Source organism: Plecotus auritus, assembly GCF_963455305.1.
Source record: "Plecotus auritus genome assembly, chromosome: 6".
In the NCBI taxonomy this organism is placed as follows: domain Eukaryota; kingdom Metazoa; phylum Chordata; class Mammalia; order Chiroptera; family Vespertilionidae; genus Plecotus; species Plecotus auritus.
In genome coordinates, this window is record NC_137773.1 from 110751919 (window position 1) to 110775572 (window position 23654).

At 50.4% G+C, this 23654-nt stretch overlaps 1 protein-coding gene across 2 annotated transcripts in view; it reads left to right on the forward strand.

Annotated features, from left to right (window-relative positions):
* Positions 1–9450, forward strand: part of ANXA5 (annexin A5) — a 29663-nt gene extending 20213 nt beyond the window's left edge. Inside the window, exons 7-14 of one of the 2 annotated variants that reach the window (XR_013960774.1) lie at positions 99–178; positions 487–543; positions 4094–4187; positions 4993–5088; positions 6066–6124; positions 6314–6436; positions 8412–8865; positions 9209–9450. Coding sequence is in view for 1 of the 2 variants with exons in the window: in XM_080671735.1 (XP_080527861.1) it covers positions 99–178; positions 487–543; positions 4094–4187; positions 4993–5088; positions 6066–6124; positions 6314–6436; positions 8412–8474 (572 nt within the window). In the remaining variant the exon portion in view is untranslated. Of the gene's footprint in view, positions 1–98; positions 179–486; positions 544–4093; positions 4188–4992; positions 5089–6065; positions 6125–6313; positions 6437–8411; positions 8894–9208 lie in introns of those variants that run through there. The other variant, XM_080671735.1, reaches the window with a different exon arrangement.
* Positions 9451–23654: the final 14204 nt, after the last annotated feature.

The following is a 23654-nucleotide window of genomic DNA, read 5'->3' on the forward strand; positions in this document are numbered from 1 at the left end:
GCACTGCTTCCTCTGTGTCTCCTCCGTTGGCGAAGGGGGCGGGATCTCTCTCCTAGCTGATGGAAGCTGTAAATAAGTCTGACGTTATTCTGTTGCAGAATATGGCTCGAGCCTGGAAGACGACGTGGTGGGGGACACCTCGGGGTTCTACCAGAGGATGCTGGTGGTTCTCCTTCAGGTATCGGGTGGACGCGCTACAGTGTGATAGTCAATCTGACGCCAGACTGGCCTGATCCATTATGTGAGGCCACTTACAATTCTGTCAGTCATTTCTGGTGCTTGCTGTGTGGTGTCTGTTTGTGTCAGGCCTGACCGGAACTCCTAATAGCTAACTGGTAGTTTTCTGGGGTGTCACTGTCCTCTTTTTACTCATAGAATTTAAAACCAAGAGGATCAGATTGGGTTTGACCGCGGCCAGCAGGTGGAGCCATTTCCCTTTTCCGGGAAAGGCTGTGGAAACTCAGGGATGTGTGTTCTCTCTCACAGGCTAATCGAGACCCCGACGCCGGGATCGATGAGGCGCAGGTTGAACAGGACGCTCAGGTGAGTGGCACCGTGTGTGACGGCTGCATATGACATCTGAGTGAAGAGAGCCCATGCTCATGACATTCTCCGTGTCGTGTTGCAGTGGCCTCTGTCTGGTCTCTCAAAGCACAAGGCCATGTACATTTCTCTTACTTTGATGTGGCCCACAAAATCTTTTATCCCAAAGCCAAGTGAAGTGAATAAATTACATATAAAGAGTGAGGCGCACCGAGGTGCAGTTTTTCTGGGATCATGGAACACCCACAAAACGGAGAGTTTGACAAAAACACTACCCCAGGTATTATTGATCCCACTGCCGAGGAGGCAGTAGGTCTGGGCAGAGGGATAAGAAGAATGTATTCCAGTGATGAGTGGTGTTTAGTATACAGTAGGTGACAACTAATTGTAGGATTGGGAGGTTGCCCCCTCTCCTTTGATGGAATTCTGCCAAGCGGATGCGCCATTGTAACCGGTTTCAGTGCCGTCGCTCCACAGAGCGCTCCCTGTCAGTGCGTCTCAGACTCGTCGCCCGGAGGACCCCTCCCAACCCCCGCCTGCAGGTTCCCCTCAGGGCTTGGGGGTCGGGCACCGGCGTTTCTCACAGGCTTGGCAGTGCCCATGTGGTCCTAGGCCACACCGAGTCTGAGGCCGTACGGGTGTCACCTACCTGCCTGCAGGGGTGTGCCCCCCCAGAACCCAAAGGGGAGCTACATCAGAAAGTGCCTGAGGAAGTGTCCCTTGAGGGAGTCCAGGCCTCCCGCCTGCTCAGTGACCGGGCAGCACGGACGGCGACCCCGCTCTGCACGTTGCCTCTGCGGCATGTTATTCCGGTCAGCCTGTTAGAAACGGTCCTGCCAGCTGGGTAGGAGGGAACACGCCACCTGTGCCTGAGGGGCGGGCAGCGGACTGTTGTCACTCACGGGGTTAAGATCTCTGTGGAGAGGAAGCAGTCGGCTCAGGGCCCTTCATAAGCGTGTGATGTGTTCTCTCCTGGTCCCTGGCCCGAGCCCGTCCCGCTGTCTCAGGACTTGGTGAGCGGTGTGTTGTGGCGGGCGCTGAGCATGCTGGGGTGGCCACTGGCCTCGCACGCGTGCACGTGGTGCCGAGCTCACCTCCTCCCCACGTCCCTGTGCTCTCGAGGCGGTGGCCCGGGAAGGAGGGGAGCAGGGCGCCGTGCTCACTGAGCGTGCGGGTGACCTGCCGCTCTGGCGTCCATGGCTGAGCCTGTGGAAACCGTCCTGCTCCGCAGGTGGGGACCTGAGGCTCCAGAAGACGTCAGGGCCTCGTCTAAGGCCCACAGACAGGACCAGGGCCAAGGCCTTTCTGACTCTGAAGCCTCTGTACTTGGCACTGAAGCAGGGGTTACCCAGCTGTGCTTGGGCAGATGCAGGGGGAGGGAGGGGGGGGCCCCCTCACCGATAGCCTGGGGGGGTGGGGCGGGGGGAACAGACTGCCGTCTGTGAGGCGCCCTCATCTTATTGTGGGATTTCCTGCGAGTAGCTGTAGGACAGATACCTATCCAGACACAGTTCTTCCAAGAAACCAGGATCGTGCAGTTAAAATAGCTGTTTCCCCATGATTCCCGGCTTCAGTGTCACTGCTCCCCGCCTGCAAGGGAGCCGCCCTCGAGGTGCAGCGGGTGGTGGGGAAGCAGGGCTCCAGGCCAGCCAGAGATAGGGTGCAGGCCCCGCCTGTTAGAGTGTGTGAGTATCTCCTCTGCGGGAAACGCAGTAGGTGGCTTTACGCCACTGGTATTGTGGTAATTTCATTTCATGTATGTTTTCCTGTGTTTACAACACTCTTCAGGGGACATGTGTTGTTTCTGTGAGAAGATGTGCAGGCTGTGTTGAGGGGTCTGAACACTGGGTTCTAAGCTGGAGCTCAGGGCTGACCGCTGGGGTCTTTCCTGTTGTTGTTTAAAAAAAATACTAGAGGCCTGGTGCACAGATTTGTGCACTGGTGGGGTCCCTTGGCCTGGCCTGTGGGGACTGGGCTGAAACTGGCTCTCTGACACCCCCCGAGGGGTCCCGGGTTGCAAGAGGGCACAGGCCAGGCCGAGGGACCCCACCCGTGCACGATCGGGGCCGGGGAGGGACACGGAGGTTGGCCACCCGGGGAGGGACCGCAGGAGGGCTCCAGGGAATATCCGGCCTGTGGTGCTCAGTCCTGATCAGAGCTGATTGGGGCGATCGGGGCCGGCCGGCTGGGGAGGGACCATAGGAGGTTGGCTGGCCAGGGAGGGACCGCGGGAGGGCTTCAGGGTGTGTCCAGCCTGTTTTGCCCAGTCCTGATTGGCCAGACCCCCAACAGCAAGCTAACCTACCGGTCAGAGTGTCTGCCCTCTGGTGTTCAGTGTGGGTCAGAGTGACTGGTCGAATGAATGGTCAGACACTTAGCATATTAGGTTTTTATTATATAGGATTTTTATTGATGTCAGAGAGGAAGGGAGAGCGAGGGAGAGAGAGAAACATCCATGATGAGAGAGAATCATTGATCAGCTCCCTCCTGTACACCCCACACTGGGGATCGAACTGTGACCTCCTGGTTCATAGGTCGGCGCTCGACCCCTGACCCACGCCGGCCGGGCAGATCTTCCCCATTCTAAAGCACGTGCTCACAGGCCCAGGACTGACGCTCTCCATTTTTATCATTAAAATAACTTCAGAATTGAGTGTAAACATGGAGCTCCTTTGTCTCGAGCTCTGGAGATGAACTCTGTCTTGAACACAGTGTGGCTGAAATGCCCACGTGCCCACGTGCCACGGCCGCCGCCTGGCCCCATTTGGTTTGCCACGTGGGGGACGCTCAGCCAGCTGCGTTCCTCTTGGCTTCCTGGGTGTGCTGCCTTGAAATGCATAACCGAAAGCATAGCACAGACATTGTGAAGATCGCTTCTCTGGGTTTTAAAATTGTCCAGCTCAGTGGTGGGCTCCGGTTTAATGCTGATGTCTGTACATACTGTCATGCTTTCCGTAATTTTATGGGTCCTGGGAGGCACACATTCCTTCCCTGTGCAGAGGTAAATGTGGAACTTGAGCTGTTCAGTAACGTGAGTGCCTGCCAGAGGCCTCGCGGGCCCCACCCACAGCCTCTGAAACATTCATGGTGATCTCGCAGCCACGGAGGACGGTCTGTGGCTAACGGTCAGGTGTGAAGAGAAAATAGGAAGTTACTTTCTACCAGGTGTCACTGAACACAGAGCAGGAAAACAGAAAAGGCAGAGGACTCAGCCTCTGGTCAGGCCACTCCCTCCCGGCCTGTGAGTGGGCGCTCGGAACTTGGCCAACCCCACCGGGGCCCCAGGAAGACCGGACACGGCCACACTGGGGACGCTCACCTTGGGCCAGTGCTGCGTTAAGCTCTGACCCATCCGTCTTCCGTGGCAGTTCATCCTCAGGGTCCCAAGTAGCTCCAGACTCAGGTCATGGGTTCAGAATAGGAAGCTAATATTAGAGTGGAAAAGAACCAGATGATGCACTGGGCAGGTTAATGTTTGGGGAGAGAAACCCAAGTGTGATGCAAGCGAGAGGAAGCAGCCGGGGATTGACTGAGGCGGTACTCTTCACAGACGCTGTTCCAGGCTGGAGAACTGAAGTGGGGCACGGACGAGGAGAAGTTCATCACCATCTTCGGGACGCGGAGCGTGTCCCACCTGCGGAGGGGTGAGTGCAGCGAGATGCAGTGCAGGGAGGCACCGGTTACCTGCGAGTGCGCCTGTGGGATGGGTCTGCGTCTGCTTGCTTCTTGCGGACCTTGAGGAATCGCGTCATTCTCTTCGCTGCTGTTGTAGCTTTTTTAAAGCGAGAGCTCCTTGTCCGCCTCTCGCTCTAGGAGGGAGAGGCAGGCTCTAGGTTGTCGCTCTCAGTCACAGACCCCCGAGCTGTGGGCCCTCCAGGCATTCCCTCCGATAGTGATAACCTCGTCCTCTTCTCTGGGTAGGTCGGCGCTCGATGGCTTCTCTGGGTTTTAATAAGTTGTCCACAATTTATTATGTTGGATAGTCCGCGTGACTCACGGTGCCAGGAGGAATGAGTTCAGGGGCAGATGGTGGGAAACCCTGCCACAGCGGCCGGCGGCGTGGTCTCTGTTCTCCGCTCCGCGTCCTCCGCGCTTGGCTGACTCCCTCATTGTCACAGGATGGCTGCTGTGGCCCCAAACGTAGCGACCGTTTTCACAGCGAGAAGAAAAGGAAGATGTAAATGTGCTTCTATGACTTTTAGTAAGGAGAGGAAGTTGTCTCAGAATCTTCCGGATTCCCCTGTAGGTCCCATTGCTCAGGCTGGGAGATCAGTGAGCAAGACAGTCGCCATCAGGTGTTTAGGGCACTTTGAGGCTCAGACACCGTCAGGCTCCGTCAGAAAGGAAAAGGGGGCTTTGTGTTCGGAAGGGCGATGCCTGGTGAGAGGAGATGTCCTCTCTGTGGGCAGAGGGGGCCTCATGTGTTGAGATCGTCTTTCTGTTCTCCAGTGTTCGACAAGTACATGACTATATCGGGATTTCAGATCGAGGAAACCATTGACCGGGAGACTTCTGGAAACTTGGAGCAGCTGCTGCTGGCTGTCGGTGGGTAACTGTACGGTGTCGGTGACATGCGTGGCCTCGAGAGCTTGTCTGTGTCTGAGCATAAACACCGATTTCTTACTAAAAGAAGAGCTTGTGAGATTTGGGTGACGCAAACGCCTGCCTTTCCAGTGTGATGTCTGCTCTGATGGTGGAAATACATGATGACCTGGTTAGTTCCTATGGGAATACAAAGGGGCTTGTGTGATCATTTTGAAGCTGCATTAAAGGTCTTACTGCTTCCTGATGAGCCCGGAGTGTGGGCATCGTCTCGAGGCTGGTCCACGTTATTGCTGATGCTGCGGGACGCCATGCGCTCCCAGCACCGTCCTCACAGCTCCGCGGTGGCTGAGACATGGCCCAATTTAGGAAAGTGTCTTGGATGAACCGGGAGGTGTGACCGTGGTCGTTTTCAGATAAACGATGGGGAATTTCATGTTAGCTGCACATTCAGGGTAATCTGGAAGAACAGGGGAACCGAGTGGGTGAAGTTTCTTATTGTATCACATGCTCTCCAAATCCAGGGCAGGGCTAGGAGGCGCGGCCCAGGCCGGCTTTCCCGCGGGTTTGCGAGGCGTGTCGCTGCACATGAGCGTTATGACGTGTGTAGTCACTGATGGCTGGGCTTTGTCTAAGCATTGGAAAAGAAGTTTGCCCCGCCCCATGGGAGGGTTATCTTTGAATCATAAGGGATTTTCATCTAAACGTTCTGCAGCTCAGCAGCCTGAGGGCCGAGCAGCCACCCCAGGGGATGGAGCGGGCAGGTGCCCGTCCAGGGAAGGTGTCCTTTCTGCCGCCTGTTTACCTGGTGTTCCTCCTGAATCTGATAGAAAGGGACAAAGTAGGGCTCACAGCTGGCGAGCGCAGCGGCCCGCCTCCCTGGCACAGGCCGACGCTCTACCCACGGAACCAAACCGGCCAGGGCTACTTCGTCCCTTTCTATCAGATTAGCACCTGACCTGATGTTCTGGCTCTCCTAGTGAAGTGCATCCGGAGCATCCCTGCCTACCTGGCGGAGACCCTCTACTACGCGATGAAGGCAAGTCCCCCTCACCCGCTTCTCTCTGCTTGTCTTTCTCCGACTGCGGTTACGGTTTAGGTGATGGCCTGGGGACGTTTCTCTCTCCTTAAAGCATGTCGCTGCATTTCACTAACGGCTTTCCTCTGCGATGCGCCCAGCTCGGGGCTGCGGCGTCTGTAAAGGCCGGCCTATCTGTTCTTTCTGCAGGGCGCCGGCACCGACGACCACACCCTCATCAGGGTCATCGTGTCCCGGAGCGAGGTTGACCTGTTCAACATCAGGAAGGAGTTCAGGAAGAACTTTGCCACCTCACTCTACTCCATGATTAAGGTGAGGGGCCTTGCTCTATGCTCCGTGTAGAAATCCACAGCAGACCACGTGCGCATGTGGCGGGGAGAGCCGGTTCTGTGCTAGGTTTCAAGCAGCAGTGGGATGAGGTGCGGTGGGGAGCAGTGGGGGGAGGCTGGGTGTAGGGGAGGCAGTGCGGGGGGCAGGGGGAGGCTGTGCGGGGAGGCTGGGTCTGGGGGGAGGCAGTACGGAGGGAGGGGGGAGGCTGTGCAGGGAGGCTGGGTGTGGGGGAGGCTGTGCGTGGCAGGGGGGAGGGGAGGCTGTGCAGGGAGGCTGGCACACTGTCCCTGGAGGCCGTGATGGCTCTGGTCAGGCCTGAAGAGCAGGGAGCCTTGGTTAGCAGAGGCCACAGATGCCTCGGCAGACCCACCCATGGCATGGTAACAGCGTGTTTGCTCTCTCTCTCTTATCAGCTCCAGCGGCCTTTATGGCTCCTCCTGTCTCATATCTGTATTCCTTTCTAGTCTGTCTGTCATCACCTTGTCTCTGGTTCACGGTTCAGGAAAGAACCGACCAGGTCATAGGAGTAAGTCAGGGGCTGAGGTGTTGCTACTGTTCTTGTCCTTGTAACAGCATGGGCACTGTTACCTAAGTGCGGCTTAAGGCCTTTGGCTCTCCTCCCCTCTCCCCTCTCCCCTTTTCCCCTCTCTCCCCCTCCCCTTTTCCCCTCTCTCCCTCTCTCCTCCCCTCCCTCTCCCTCCTCTTCCCTCCCCTCCTCCTCCCCTCCCCTCCCAGCCAGGTTAGGGTTAGGGTCAGGGTCAGGGTCAGGGTCAGGGTCAAGGCTGTCTCTTCCTCCCCTCTCCCCTCCCAACCAGGTTAGGGTCAGGGTCAGGGTCAGGGTTAAGGCTGCCTCTTCCTCCCCTCTCCCCTCCCAGCCAGGTTAGGGTCAGGGTCAGGGTCAGGGTCAGGGTCATGGCTGCCTCTTCCTCCCCCCTCCCCTCCCAGCCAGGTTAGGGTTAGGGTCAGGGTCAGGGTCAAGGCTGCCTCTTTCTCCCCTCTCCCCTCCCAGCCAGGTTAGGGTCAGGGTCAGGGTCAGGGTTAAGGCTGCCTCTTCCTCCCCTCTCCCCTCCCAGCCAGGTTAGGGTTAGGGTCAGGGTCAGGGTCAGGGTCAGGGTTAAGGCTGCCTCTTCCTCCCCTCTCCCCTCCCAGCCAGGTTAGGGTTAGGGTCAGGGTCAGGGTCAGGGTCAGGGTCAGGATTAAGGCTGCCTCTTCCTCCCCCCTCACCTCCCAGCCAGGTTAGGGTTAGGGTCAGGGTCAGGGTCAGGGTCAGGGTCAGGATTAAGGCTGCCTCTTCCTCCCCCCTCACCTCCCAGCCAGGTTAGGGTTAGGGTTAGGGTCAGGGTCAGGGTCAAGGCTGCCTCTTCCTCCCCCCTCGCCTCCCAGCCAGGTTAGGGTTAGGGTCAGGGTCAGGGTCAGGGTCAAGGCTGCCTCTTCCTCCCCCCTCCCCCTTGGATAAAGGGGATGTGGTCTGCGTGCCATGCACGTCTCAGCAGAGGCAGCCTTCAGCTCCCTGTGTGTGGTGAGGCGGGCGAAGGGCGCCTGAGTCCTGTGCTCTCCTGCTCTTGTGCTCTCGGAGCCTGAAGCACCGATCGCCACACACACCTGTGCCTGAGCCAAGCAGAGGAGCAGCCTGGCCACCCTTCTGTCCTGGGGCAAAGCCACAGCAGCCAGGCGTCCGCGTCGCCCTCAGCAGGCGTGTCTGTGGGACGCGGGCTCGAGTGTGTCCAGACAGCGGGTGTGAATGGGTGTGAGGGCTCCCGTCCTCTGACCCCGAGGGAGACCAGCTTCTCTTACACAGAACTGCACCTTGGCGGGCCGAGCCGGGGTGTTAGACAGAGGCTGTGTCGGCAGGAAACCCGTGATCCCCGGGAGTGACAGTCGGGGGTCACCGCTGGCTGGTTCTCTGTTCCCTGTGGCGCCGTGAGGGTGGCGCTCACGGAGAACCTTTGGGTTTCAGGGCGATACGTCTGGGGACTACAAGAAAGCCCTCCTGCTGCTCTGCGGGGGTGAAGATGACTGAGGTGCCCCAGGAGGGCCCGCCCGTGCCCGCCCCGTGCCTGCCACTGCTCTCAGCACCGCTCGCCGCTCCGCAGCCTGAGCGCCACTAGCTGCCTTACCCCTGCCCGATGCCCATGTCCCCACGCATGTCGCAGACGCAGGCACGGAGCTTCTGCTCACCCTTCCTCAGACCTTCCTCCTGACTCGCCCTTAAGCCCCTTCCTCGCTCAGACCAAAGCTGCCTCCCGTGTGTCCCTGGAAGAGGTCAGACGGCTCCCCCTCAGGCGGCCGTGGGTGTCACAGTGCTCACGGTGCGGCCGAACTGGACACAGCTGGAAGTTGGGGACCTGGAAGACTCGCCGGCCGCTGGGCCACCAAGTGACACCTGGAAATCATGCGGTTGCCCTCAGAGGGTTAGCGAATAAACATTTCCTTCCCTGGGCTGTGTGTGTGTGGAAAATGTAATTGATTTGACAGTGAGGGGTGTGCAGTGGGCCTTGGGGGTGCGACGCCCACATGCAGCCGCCCAGACTGCATACCCCTTGTAACGGGAGCGGGAGTGGGCGCGTGGCCAGGGTCTCGGCCCATGGGCAGCCTGTTCACGTGGCACCATTTCCGGGATGCTTACGATGCTTTGTAGAAACGCTGAAACTTCACCTAAACATTCAGAGAGCTAGTTTTCTTCTATGGTTAACTCATGTTTGCTATTTTCTTTTTTTCTAGTCTATTTATTTACTTAAAATTTTTCTATTACAGCCCTAACCGGTTTGGCTCAGTGGATAGAGCGTCAGCCTGCGGACTCAAGGGTCCTGGGTTCGATTCCGGTCAAGGGCATTTACCTTGGTTGTGGGCACATCCCCAGTGGGGAGTGTGCAGGAGGCAGCTGATCGATGTTTCTCTCTCATCGATGTTTCTGACTCTCTATCCCTCTCCCTTCCTCTCTGTAAAAAAATCAATAAAATATTAAAAGTAAATTTTCAATTACAGTTGACATTCAATATTATATTAGTTTCAAGTGTACAGCATAGTGGTTAGACTTTTATTTTATTTACTAGAGGCCCGGTGCACGACATTCGTCCCTCAGCCCGGCCTGCGCCCTTTTGCAGTCCGGGAGCCCTTGGGGGATGTTTGACCGATGGCAGTTGGACATCCTTAGTGCTGCCAGGGAGGCGGGCTGCTGCGCTCGCTAGCTGTGAGCCCTGCTTCTGGCTGAGTGGCGCTCCCCCTGTGGGAGCGCACTGACCACCAGGGGGCAGCTCCTGCGTTGAGCATCTGCCCCCTGATGGTCAGTGCGTGTCATAGCGACTGGTCATTCTGCCATTTGGTCGATTTGCATATTACCCGTTCATTATATAGGATTTAAAAAAATATATTTTTATTGATTTCAGAGAGGAAGGGAAAGGGAGAGAGAGAAACATCAATGATGAGAATCATTGATCAGCTGCCTCCTGCACACCCCCTACTGGGGTCAAGCCTGCAACCCGGGCATGTGCCCTTGACTGGAATTGAATCTGAGACCCTTCAGCCCATAAGCTGTCGCTCTATCCACTGAGCCAAACCAGCCAGGGCAGGCAGCAGCTTTTAAAGGATGAAATGTACTTGTTTGAGGGGAAGGCTGGGAGGTGGCGTTTCTGGCTGCGCCCTCTGTGCTGAGCTTGGGGAGGTGAAGGCCAGTAAGGAACTGCTTCTTCATGTGCATTTCGCTGAACCTGTGACCTCCGGTTGGCCGCTAGAGCCAGGCTGTCACGGCTGTGTCCTCTGCTGGCAGCCACCAAAGCCGGGGCCCAGACGTGTGCACAGGCTCCTCTCAGAGAGACACAGGCACCGTGGGCGGGGTGGCTGGGCAGCGTGGCGATGGCGCCCCCAGCCCCCCTGGTCCCTGCAGAGGCCTGCAGGCAGCCCCTCCGTGTCTAGTTTAACTAGCAGTCTGGCCCCCAGGCCGCAGCCATGAAGATAAGCCTGTAGCCCTTTCCCAGGAAGACCGGGGTGCATCTCCGTGTGTGGTCTCTGCTATGCCCTGGGGGGCAGGAAGAACTGACCTTGCCTGTAGAGGTCCTGCAGGCCCAGGAGCACAGCCCGGTGGCACCTGAGCTGGTGAAGGAGGGGGTCCCTGGGCAGCAGGTGCGGAAGTTCTGCTGCACAGGCACACGAGCTGGGTGCCAGCCAGGACGCCTGTGGGAGGCGGGGGCAGAGGCTGAATGTGATGGTGGGCCCGCCTCCGTCCCCAGATGGCGCCCTGGGAGTCCCATGTCAGTGTCCCAAGTAAGCAAGTAGGGTGCTCACAGAGAGACGCCACGAGGACTGTTCCAGGCCCTGTCTGTGCAGTGTGCCTGCGGGGCTCTGCCAGGAACTGTTGGTTTGGTGTGTCCCATGGGCCCCAGGAACCAGGCTGCACTGGCCTCCACAGCCAGGTGGCCGGGAGGGCCCTGGGCAGCAGCCGCCAGGTGGGGCACCAGATGCACGGCAAGCTCCCTCCCAGAGGGGCGCTCGAGCGTGGCCGGGAGAGCGTGGCCATGCTGCTTCCTCCGAGTCCTCTGGAGAGGACGGGCAGCCCTCCATGTGTGTTTCCTGTGTGTTTGGGCCGCTGCTCTGAAGGTACGGGACACGGGGTGCCTCGCCTCTGTGGGGTGGTGGCCGGCCAGGAACGCTTTCCATCTGTCCAGTTCCCCGGGACCCGTGAGCAGGAGCCCGCGGCCCCAGAGCAGGCAAAGGACAGGTGTCTCCCGGGTCCCCAAAGTCAGGGCAGCAGAGGGTGTACAGGCTCCTTTCCGGAGGCCCCTGTGGCTCCGTGTGGCCTCCGCCTTGCCAGAGGTTTCAGGAGGCCGGGAGCCGTGTTCACTAGAAGCCGCCTTCGCGCTGGCTCCTTAGGATAAGCATACAAGTCCAGCCGCCGTGGCGCAGTGGTGGAGCCTCGACCTATGAACCAGGTGGTCACGGTTTGGTTTCCAGTCAGGGCGCATGCCCAGGTTGCAGGCTCCATCCCCAGTGTGGGGGGCGGCGGGGGGGGGGGGGGCGTGCAGGAAGCAGCCAATCAATGTGTTTACTCATCAATGTTTAGCTCTCTCTCCCTCTCCCTTCCTCTCTGAAATCAATTAAAAAATAAAAAAGATAAGCATACAAGCTCTAGCTGGTTTGGTTCAGTGGATAGAGTGTTGGCCTGCAGACTGAAGGGTCATGGGTTTGATTCCTGGTCAAGGGCGTGTGCCAGGCTCCATCCCTGGCCCCAGTTGGGGTGCACATGGGAGGCAACAAATCGATGTCTCGCGCATTGATGTTTCACTCTTTCCCTCTCACCGCCTCTCCTACTCCTTCTCCCCTCCACTCTTAAAAAACAATCAATGGAAAAAATATCCTTGGGTGAGGATAAAAACAAACAAATAAAAAGAGAAGCATAGAAGCCTCTCTCCTAGAAGTGGGGGCGCTTTTCAGGGGCTGCCTCTGTGCTGGGCCCCGGTCGGGGAGTCTGTGCCGGCCCTTTAAGCTGTTTCTCAGTTCACCAGAGCCTTGGGGGTCTCGTGGATGCCAGCCCTGCTAGTTTTGAAAGCTAGATATTATGGGGGCTTGTATCTCAGGTGTAGGCTTTAAAAGTTGGGGTGCCAGATGTGGGGTTCCGGCCCTTCACTCTTCAGGGAGAAGCTTGGGATTTGAGTTCCTTCCTGGCTGAGGCCCCCCCTGCGCTGGGGGAGCTGATGGTGAGGTTGTGTCAGCCTCTCCCGCAGCGTCAATGTGGGGAGTGTCTCCTTGGTCTGGGGTGCAGTTTATTTCAGGAGAAAGTGTTCTGCACTCGCTGTGCGTCCGTGTGGCTGGGAAGGAGGTGAGTTCAAGGTCCTCGTGCGTCTCCATCTTGAACTGGACTCTGCGTTTCTTCTTTTCCTATTGATAAGGTGAATTACATCAGTTGATTTTCTTAAAAAAACAATTTTTTTAAAAAATAAGTTTTTATTGATTTTAGAGAGAGTGGAAGGGAGAGAGAGAGAAACATCAGTGACAAAATCACTGATCAGCTGCCTCCTGCACGCCCCCTACTGGGGATCAAGCCCACAACCCCGGGCCTGTGCCATGACGGGGAATCGAACTGGTGACCTCCTGGTGCAGGGGTGGACGCTCAACCACGGAGCCACCGCCTGACTACGTCCGTTAATTTTCAAAAGGCGAGAAAACGCCTTTGTGGTATGCACAGCGTTTTCTTCTTGTTAGGGTAGGAGTGATGCTCTCCATCCGAGGTGTCAGGGGAACTTCCAAGCAATACGCCTCTATCTAGTTCATTTGGCGCGGAAATGGGGAAAAACCGTTCCATCACTTGATTCTGTGCTTGTGTCTAGTGGTCATGACGCTGGTCTCTCCTCAAGTGGGCAGCAGTGCCTCCCGTGCCCAGTAGGTGGTGCTGTTGGCACAAACTTACTTCCATGACGTTCAAACTGCACTGTGTTTACATTGAAACTTGAAACATTTTCAGCACCACCGGGTCTAGATTTTTATCCAATCTTCCTCAGCCCAACCCTCAGACAAAGAAAATCTCAACTTCAGTCCCCGACTGGGTCCCTCACCTGTGACCCTGGTTAGGATATTCTGTCGTGATCTGAACGCACTGGCTTGTCCCAAGATATTTTATAGTCAATCAACTCCCACCTTCCCTCCTGCTCCCCACCCTTCAGTGGAGCGTGGAGCACCAGGCACGTCTCCTTCCCTGGCAAAGTCTTTGGGTATTTCTACATTCTTCTTCTTTTATTTATTTATTATTATTATTTTTAAATTTCTTTATTGATTAAGGTATCACATATTTGTGCTCATCCCCCCATTCCCCTCCCGAAACCTTCCCCACGCATGCCCCCACCCCCCTGTTGTCCGTGACCACTGGTTAGGCTTATATGCATGCATACAAGTCCTTTGGTTGATTTCTCCCCCTTACCCCCACCCTCCCCTACCTTCCCTCTGAGGTTTGACAGTCTCATCGATGTTTCCCTGTCTCCGGGTCTGTTTTTGTTCATCAGTTTATGTTGTTCATTATTTCCCCTAGATGAGTGAGATCATGTGATACTAGAAATACACTTATAAGAACCGAAAATGGGACAAGCAATAATGGTTATGCTGGGAGGCAAATGAATCAATCTGTAGTGAGTTTCTTTCTGGGCCAACAGTTCTTTTGAGTCCCAATTTCAATGTCAAACAGTTCCTTATGTGTACATGTCAGCAATGATATTTTAGTTCTGGATGGTGGACAAATGGTGGTAATGCAGGTCCGACCCTCTCTGGTTTGGTCCTGGGCAACCTGCAGCGACGCACAGCTGCTGACTGCTAGTATGGCAAGGCGTCATCAGCGTCTTCCATCTCTGGACTGTTTCTCTTCTGTCTTCATGGCTGGAGTAATTCCTCTCTGTTACAGGAATCCACATGGTCTTGGAGTTGTTTTCTGTTGTCTCTGTCCATTGATTAGGCTCATATGCATGCACACAAGTCCCTTGGTTGAGGTTCTGATCGATGTTTCTCAGTCTCTGGTTCTGTTCTTGTTCATCAGTCTATGCCGTTCATTATATTCCACAAATGAGTGAGATAAATATCCACATGTGATATTTATCTTTCTCTGCCTGGCTTATTTCACTCAGCATAATGCTCTCCATCTCCATCCATGTTGTTGCAAATGGTAGGAACTCCTTCTTTTTTACCGCAGCGTAGTATTCCATTGTGTAGATATACCACAGTTTTTTAATCCACTCATCTGCTGATGGGCACTTAGGCTGTTTCCAAATCTTAGCTATGGTGAATTGTGCTGCTATGAAGATAGGGGTGCATATATCCTTTCTGATTGGTGTTTCTAGTTTCTTGGGATATATTCCTAGAAGTGGGATGACTGGGTCAAATGGGAGTTCTATTTTTAGTTTTTTGAGGAAACTCCATACTGTTCTCCACAATGGCTGCACCAGTCTGCATTCCCACCAGCAGTGCAAAAGAGTTCCTTTTTTTCCGCATTCTCGCCAACACTTGTCGTTTGTTGATTTGTTGATGATAGCCATTCTGACAGGTGTAAGATGGTACCAAATTGTTGTTTTGATTTGCATCTCTCTGATGATTAGTGACTTTGAGCAGGTTTTCATATGTCTCTTAACCTTCCTTCTGTCTTCTTTCGAAAAGTGTCTATTTAGATCAGTTGCCCATTTTTTGATTGGGTTGTTTATCTTCCTTTTGTTAAGTTGTATGAGTTCCCTGTAAATGTTGGAGATTAAACCCTTATCGTTGATATCATTGGCAAATATGTTCTCCCATGCAGTGGGCTTTCTTGTTGTTTTATTGATGGTCTCCTTTGCTGTGCAAAAGCTTTTTATTTTGATGTGGTACCATTTGTTTATTTTCTCTTTAGTTTCCATTGCCCTAAGAGCAGTATCAGTGAAGAAATTGGTTTGGCATATGTCAGAGATTTTTCTGCCTGTGGATTCCTCTAGTATTTTTATGGTTTCCCATCGTATGTTTAAGTCCTTGATCCATTTTGAGTTTATTTTTAAGTATGGTGTAAGTTGGTGGTCTAGTTTCATTTTTTTGCATGTATCTGTCCAATTTTCCCAACACCATTTATTGAAGAGACTGTCTTGACTCCATTGTATGTTCATGCCTCCTTTGTCAAATATTAATTGAGCGTAGTGATTTGGATCGATTTCTGGGTTCTCTATTCTATTCCATTGATCTATATGCTGTTCTTATGCCAGTACCAGGCAGTTTTGAGAACAATGGCTTTGTAATACAGATTGAAATCTAGTATTGAGATCCCACGTACTTTATTCTTCTTTCTCAGAATTGCTGTGGCTATTTGGGGTCTTTTTTATTCCAGATGAATTTTTGGAGAGTTCTTTCTAGGTCTGTGAAATATGCCGTTGGTATTTTAATGGGGATTGCATTGAATCTATGGATTACTTTGGGTAGTATGGACATTTTAATGATGTTGATTCTCCCAATCCATGAACATGGTATGTTCTTCCATCTGTTTACGTCTTCCTCTATCTTTTTTTCAGTGTCCTGTAGTTTTCCGCATATAGGTCTTTTACCTCCTTAGTTAAGTTTATTCCTAGGTATCTTAATTTTTTTGGTGCAATGGTAAATGGGATTGCTTTTTTAGTCTCTCTTTCTGTAAGTTCACTATTGGTGTATAGAAATGCCATGGATTTCTTGGCGTTAATTTTGTATTCTCCTACATTGCCGAATTCATTTATTAAGTCTATTAGTTTTTTGATGGAGTTTTTTGGTTTTTTTATGTACAATATCATGTCATCTGCAAATAAGGACAGCTTTACTTCTTCTTTTCCAATTTGGATGCCTTTTATTTCTTCTTTTTGTCTAATTGCAATGGCTAATACTTCCAGTACTATGTCGAACAGCAGTGGTGAGAGTGGGCATCCCTGTCTTGTTCCTGTTCTTAGGGCAAATGGTTTTAGTTTTTGCCCATTGAGTATGATGTTAGCTGTGGGTTTATCATATATAGCTTTTATTATGTTGAGGTATGATCCTTCTATTCTCACCTTGTTGAGAGTTTTTATCAAGAAAGGGTGTTGGATTTTGTCAAATGCTTTTTCTGCATCAATTGATATGACTATGTGATTTTTATCTCTTAATTTGTTTATGTGATGTATCACGTTTATTGATTTGTGAATATTGTACCATCCTTGTATTCCTGGGATAAATCTTACTTGGTCATGGTGTATGATCTTTCTGATGTAGTGCTGGATCCGATTTGCTAGAATTTTGTTGAGGATTTTGGCATCTATGTTCATGAGGGATATTGGCCTGTAATTCTCTTTCATTGTGTTGTCTTTATCTGGTTTTGGTATTAGGGTGATGCTGGCTTCATAGAAGGAGCTTGGAAGTGTTCCTTCCTCTTGAATTTTTTGGAATAGTCTGAGGAGGATAGATTTTAGTTCTTCCTTGAATGTTTGGTAAAACTCCCCTGTGAAGCCATCTGGCCCCAGGCTTTTGTTTGCTGGAAGCTTTTTGATGACTGCTTCAATTTCTTCCATAGTTATCGGCCTATTGAGATGTTCAGATTCTTCCTGATTGAGTTTTGGAAGGTTATATTTTTCTAGGAATATGTCCATTTCTCCAGGTTGTCCAGTTTGTTGGAATAGAGTTGTTCATAGTATTTTTTAACAATCCTTTGTATTTCTGTGGGGTCTGCTGTTATTTCACCTCTTTCATTTCTGATTTTGTTTATTTGGGTCCTCTCTCTGCTTCTTGGTGAGACTGGCTAGAGGTTCATCAATCTTGTTTATCCTTTCAAAGAATCAGCTCTTGGTTTTGTTGATCTTTTGTATTTTTTTTTGGTCTCAGTGTCGTTTATCTCCACTCTGATCTTTATAATTTCCTTCCTTCTGCTTACACTGGGCTTTTCTTGTTGCTCTCTTTCTAACTCTTTGAGTTGTAGGGTTAGGTAATTTATTATCATTGTTTCTTGTTTTTTTTTTGCAGTAGGCTTGTAAAGCTATGAACTTCCCTCTCAAGACTGCTTTCGCTGTGTCCCATAGATTTTGGATTGTTGTGTTTTCATTGTCGATTGTTTCCATGATGTTTTTTTTTATTTCTTGCTTGATCTCTCTGGTAACCCAGTCATTGTTTAATAGCATGCTGTTTAGTCTCCACGTGTTTGATTTTTTTGGATTGTTTTTATTGTAGTTGATTTCCAGTTTTATGCCACTGTGATCTGAGAAGATGCTTGATATGATTTCTATCTTCTTGAATTTGAAGAGACTTTGCCTATGACCCAACATATGGTCTATCTTTGAAAATGACCCATGTGCACTTGTGAAGAATGTATATTCTGTGGCTTTGGGGTGAAATGTTCTGAAGATGTCAATTAATTTCATCTGGTCTAGTGAATCATTTAGGATTGCTGTTTCTTTGCTGATTTTTTGTTTAGAGGATTTTTCCAATGGTGATATTGGGGTATTAAGGTCTCCTACTATGATTGTATTGCTGTCAATCTCTCCTTTGATATCCTCCAGGAGTTTTTTTATGTATTTGGGTGCTCCTGTATTGGGTGTGTGTAACCAGAGTTATTTCTTATTGTTGGATTGCTCCCTTTAGTATTATGAAGTGGCCTTTCTTATCTCTTGTTATGTTCTTCACTTTGAGATCTAATTTGTCAGATATAAGTATTGCTACCCCAGCTTTTTTTTTCATTTGCATTCATCTGAAAAACCTTTTTCCATCCCTTCACCTTCAGTCTGTGTGCATCTTTTTTTCTGAGGTGGGTTTCTTGTAGACAGCAGATATATGGGTTGTGTTTTCTTATCCAATATGTTACCCTATGTCTTTTGATTTGGGCATTCAATACATTTACATTTAAACTTATTATTGATAGGTACTTATTTGTTGCCATTTTTATTCTTTACCCCTATGTTCCTTCCTCGCTTCCTATTTCTTTTTTTTATGGCAGACCCTTTAGCATTTCTTGCATTGCTGGTTTGGTGGTAATAAATTCCCGTAGTCCTTTTTTGTCTGTGAAGCTCCTGATTTCACCTTCAATTTTGATTGATAGCCTTGCTGGGTACAGTATTCTTGGATTCAGACTCTTCCTTTGCATGACTTTGTATATTTCATTCCATTCCCTTCTGGCCCGGTGAGTTTCTGTTGAGAAATCAGTTGCTAGTCTGATGGGGGTTCCTTTGTAGGTGATTTTCTGTCTCTCTCTGGCCACTTTTAAGATTCTTACTTTGTCGTTGGTGTTTGCCAATTTAATTATAATGTGCCTTGGCGTCGGTCTTTTGGGGTTCATTTTGCTTGGGACTCTGTGAGCTTCTTGGATTTGTGTAGGTTTTTTCTTCCCTATATCAGGGAAGTTTTTTGTCATTATTTCTTCAAAGAAGTTTTCTATTCCTTGCTCAGTTTCCTCTCCTTCTGGAACCCCTATTAAGCAGATGTTGTTTTGTTTCGTGTTGTCCTAACATTCCCTTAGGCTCTCCTCCTGCGTTTTAATTTTTTATTTTCTAGAAGCTGCTCTACTTGGGTATTTTTTCCTATCTTGTCTTCTAGCTCACTGATTCTGTCCTCTGCTTCTTCTAGTCTACTCTTGATGATTTCTATTGAGTTCTTTACAGCAGCGATGTGATTTTTCATTTCTTCTTGATTCTTCTTCATTTTCTCTTGGTTCTTACTCATATTGTTGAATTTGTCTTCCATCTTTTTCAGCCACCTTATGACCATTTCTCTGTATTCTTTCTCTGGCAGGTTGGTTGCCTCCATTTTGTTTACTTCCTTTTCTGGTGATTCCTGCTTTTCTTTCATATGCGGGCTCTTTCTTTGTCTCCCAATGGTTTCTCTTCTCTGGGTGTCTGGTTATGTAGTTCTCTCTCTCCTGCATTGATTTAAAGGCACCAAATACAACACAACCAGGTACCACACACAAGGCACTGAACAGAAATATATTCATGATATTAATAACCCCAAATAAAGGTGACCACCAGAGAAAGGCAAATTAGGGGATAGGAGAGAAAGGAGAAAAAAAAAAGAAATGAGTGCCAAAATGAAATTGGGAAAAGGAAAAAAAAAGTAAGAGAGAAAAGAAAGAGAATAAGGAAGAAAAGGGGAACAAACTATATATATGGGGGGACAACTCCAACAGAACAGCCACTAATCCCAGCAAATACCAGCAACAAGTACCTGGAGATGAATACAAACTACAAACAACAATTAGTATCAAGTGAAGTGAGGAAAAACAGATACAAAAAAACAAAAAACAAAGCAAACATAATAACAATACAAAAAAAAGAATAAGCAAAACAATCTCACAAACAAGCATAAAAAATCGATATAATCAACATTCAAGCAAACAACAACAAAAGGACAGAGAGAAAAACAATTTTTTGGATAGTGAAGACAGAGAAGAGAGAGGTGTGTATGAACTCGGAGTAGGGGATTGGAAATTAGATATATAATCAGGGTGAAATTTTAACAGGGGGTAAAAAGAAAGAATAGGGAAAATCCAAAGCAGGAAAAGGGTAAGAGAAACAGGACAACAAAGGGGCAAACATTAGGAAGAGAGTGATGGCATAAAGGTAGAGTTGAGATAGAGTAAAATGATGCTAAAGGAAAAATGAAAATAGAATGTAGAACACTAATCTCAAAGTCAAATAAAGAGAAAATAAAATGACACCTTTTTTTTAAAAAAAAAGGTAAAATAGTAGTAGTAATAATACTGATTGAAAATAAAAATGTAATAAATAAAAAGGTAAAATCAAGTGAGGAAAAAAGAAAGAAAATTAGTTTCTTAAGTCAAAGATGAAAAGAAAAAAAAAAAAAAGTGCAGTAGTGAAGGTCATTCACTTCCCCTATTGTTCTGTTTGGCACGCCTGTTTCCCAGTCAGGACTGTATTGCAGTTCCCTGCGTTCCACTGCTCCTCAGTGTTGTAAGCCAGTCCTGATTTTTAAGCAGGTAGTGTGTCTTACTTTCTTGTATTCCTTAATTTGTGATTACAGAAGAGTCAATTTGTGATTCAGTCCCTGGGTGGCAGTGTTTCTGAGTTGACTTCCAGGACTATAGGTCCTCTCTAGCCTGTTCTTAGATCCTGCTTTCCCTGTGGCACTCAATACCGGTTTGTGGGAGTGGGCTACCCCAGAGCTGGTTCTCTGATGGTCACTTCCTGCTCTGATCCCCAGGTTCCAGAAAAACAACTTTCCCCTGCAGTCTCCCAGGGTGTCCCCAACTGGATGATCCTATGTATTGGGCTCAGTAATCAGAAGCAAGGATTCAAAGAGGAGAAAGTGCTAGTGTGCGCACTCCGGGTCTGCGCGTAAGCCCTTTTCCCCCTTGTGTCCAAGCAGCCGGCACACTCCCAAAATTTTTAGGCTGTCCTTCTGCGTCAGATCAAAATGGGTTGCTTTTTAGAGATCCCCTCTGTTAGCAGCTCTGAGGACCCCCTTCCACATTCACGGATCACGCCAGCCCCAACATCCACGGATTTTTCTAGGTGCAGACTTCCCCCGGTCCTCCCGCTCCTGCAGTGCGAGTGTTTCTCTGTCCTGCCGGGACCAGAGACCTCACCTTATCCCAGGCGAAATCTGACCTTTCTGTGGTGGAGTGTAGAGCTCCTCTGAATCCACATGTTTGCGCCAATTGGGGACCGGTGCTCTGGGGTTTGCAGCTGTTCGGTGGGTGCCGCCGTTGTAGATTTCCAGGCTTCAGATAACATCCACTTTCCTCCCAGCAGTGGGGGCTGCCCAGTCAGGGGACCCCCGTCCAGCAGTCCCCCCCGCTTCTCCTGGAGTATAGCTGTCCCTTAACTCTCCAACAGACACTCCCTGTGCGACCCTCAGATGTTCTTTCTATCTGCTCCGGGACAAGGCTCCGGACACGTCTGTCTATTCTGCTGTCATTTTTCCACCCTTCTATAATTTTGCCTTTTAACTAAATTCTTCCCCATTATAATCTGACTTAAAAAAAAAGAATTACCCACACACTTATGGATCCACGGGCTTCCAAAAGCTAAACATGAGTTTTATGCACAGTTAATCTTACCACCATTAATGATGCTGTTTTATCCACTCAGGTGAATTCTTCTCCTCCAGATGTCCCTTTTCAGGCACCATTAATGCCAGTGGTCTTAAATCAGCATCTAGAAGGGGTTCAGGAATCTGGAGAAGGTGCTGTGTGTAAATTAATCAAGAGTCCAGAGACGAAACATAATTTTGGAAGGCATTTGGGGGGCCAGAGGAGCTTGGCTAAAGAAACCAAGTTCTCCTTGTCTCAGAACCCCTTGCTTTTTATTAACACAAATTGTCCTAAAGCAAAGTAGATATACATCAAAGGCAAGGTTTAATATACAAAATCCGTTGTCAGATAGGAGGAACTACCTCTGGCTGTTCAGGTGTTTGGCCAGGAGGAGGCAATAACATGTAGATTTAAATGTCCTCAGCTGTCAGGCAGCAAGCAATCATTTATGAATCCTTTTCAGGTTTGGTGACATGCCCTCAGTCATTTTCAGCTGATTCAGCCCTGCTGACATGGTGGACTTGGCTTCTGGCGTTCCTCCCCAGCCGGTTCTGTTAGACGCTGACTACGGGGGGTGCTAGAGAGGACTGGAATTCCAAGAGCCACGAAGGGAGGGCCTCCTGTTTGCTTAGTTGGGCTCTTGTCCTGGTACCACAGTGGGAGTGACGCTTCATTTCATAGAAGCAGTTGAATTCACGTTGGAGATCTTCCAGCCTTTGAAGAACGAGGCGTCATTGTGCCTTTTAGGGACCAGCAGGGGCCACAAAGCCTCCCTTTGCGATACCCTACTCCCTGCCCATGGTCAGAGGGGCCCGCGCAGCTGAGGCACAGCCTCTGCTCAGAGGTCTGAGGGTCAGCTCTGTGGGCTCTCCTCCCAAGTTCTAATGCTATGAGTTCCCTCCTCCATCCTTTGTTCTCCAGCCCCCCTCCAGCTGCTTCCTAGCTTGCTAGTTTCTAACACCTTATTCTTTAACCTGTTGTTCTAGTTTTAAAAAATCCTCTTACCTAGTTTAATTCTTCATATGAAACCCTCACTGTTAAAATAGCATGCGATTTTTGTCTCCTAACAAAGATCTGTATATCAGTGTATAAAACACAACACTGTATTCACTGCTTTTTAAGACCAAGCAGACTTTTTTAAAAAGTTCTGAAACCTTAATTGACATCCTGGGGAATTTACTAGTATATTACAAACCGCCGTGATTCTCTGTTTGTGTGTGTTCCCTTTGCTGCTCATTATCACCTGGTTTCCAAGCAAAAGAGAATTTTAATTAACAGCATAGGTCTTTCTGTACAACCTTTGGGACTTCGCAATGGAAGCATTCAAAGGGAACAGAATTAGAGTTGGGCATACGCTGGCTTACATCGAGCCAGAAGCACACTCTTACATATATATTGCTGAATTTTGTTTTCATCTTTTAGAACAAATAGAACAACAGGCTAACTGCTCCTGAGAAGTCAGGCTGCCTGAACACTGTTGTTTGAAACTCAGGAACAAGGTCTTCTTACATCTGCTTCACCTTGATCAGCGCTGGGAAAGCAGAACAAGAGGACCGAAGTGTGAGCATGACACCAGACCAGCCCGCGAGACGGCAGGTCAGGGAGCCCGTGACGGAGGCCCCCTCCCAGGTCACCCCGTGCCACACCTGTGGCAGGAGGACATTCTGAGCCTCCGTCACTGTTGTCTGAGGCTTCGGACACCCTCATTCTGCTGTAGGGGCGGCGGTCACAGAGCCTTCCTCTGGAAGGCCAGGAGGGCAGGAGCGGACCCCAAGGTGGCGCCCCAAGGCTGATTGTGCTTGGAGAGCACTTCTTCGGCAGCCTCCACACTGCTCCCACTGACTTATCACCTGGTCTGTCTTTATTCTGGAGCCCCTGTACATCAGGCCCGCTAGCCGCTCTGGCTCCTGGAGCGCAGCGACAGGCCATGGATGCTGCTTCGTGAACCTGTCAGAACAGGGACCCAAGTATGGGGAGCAGTTAACGTCAGCTCGGCTCTGCCAGTTTCTGACTCAGGTTTTAAAATGATAGCTGAGGACAGGTTGGGGTGGGTGAGTGTCGGCCCATGAACCAGGAGGTCATGGTTCAATTCCTGGTCAGGGCATATTCTGGGGTTGCAGGCTCGATCCCAGTAAGGGGTGTGCAGGAGGCAGTTAATCAATGATTCTCATCATTGATGTTTTTATCCCTCTCTTCCTCTCCCTTCCTCTCTCTGAAATCAATAAAAACATTAAAAAAATAAAAAACAATGATAGCTGACAGTTGGATATCTGATAGGGAGAAGATGCGTTAATTTGTGCTCCTGCCTGCCTTCCTCCCACCTTGCCGGCAGCTCCCTGAAGTGTTTTATCTGTTCCAGCCAGATTCAGGACTTGGGGAGCAGCATCAGGAAAATGGAGGGAGAGGATTGGACAACATGAAAAAACCACGGCAACTGGCAGATTTTGAAAACAGTCACCCAGGCAGAGATTACAGAAAGTGTTGGGGTTTGGCTATGAGAGGTTCTGGAGCAATGTGGATATTCTGGAGGATATGTGTAGGTGCTGGAGCATGTGTGGATACTCTGGAGCATGTGTGGAGGTGCTGGAGTACATGTGGAAGTGCTGCAGCACACATGGATGTTCTGGAGCATGTGTGGAGGTTCTGAAGCACACGTGGATGTTCTGGAGCATGTGTGGATGTTCTGGAGCATGTGTGGATGTTCTGGAGCACATATAGAGGTTCTGGAGCACACAT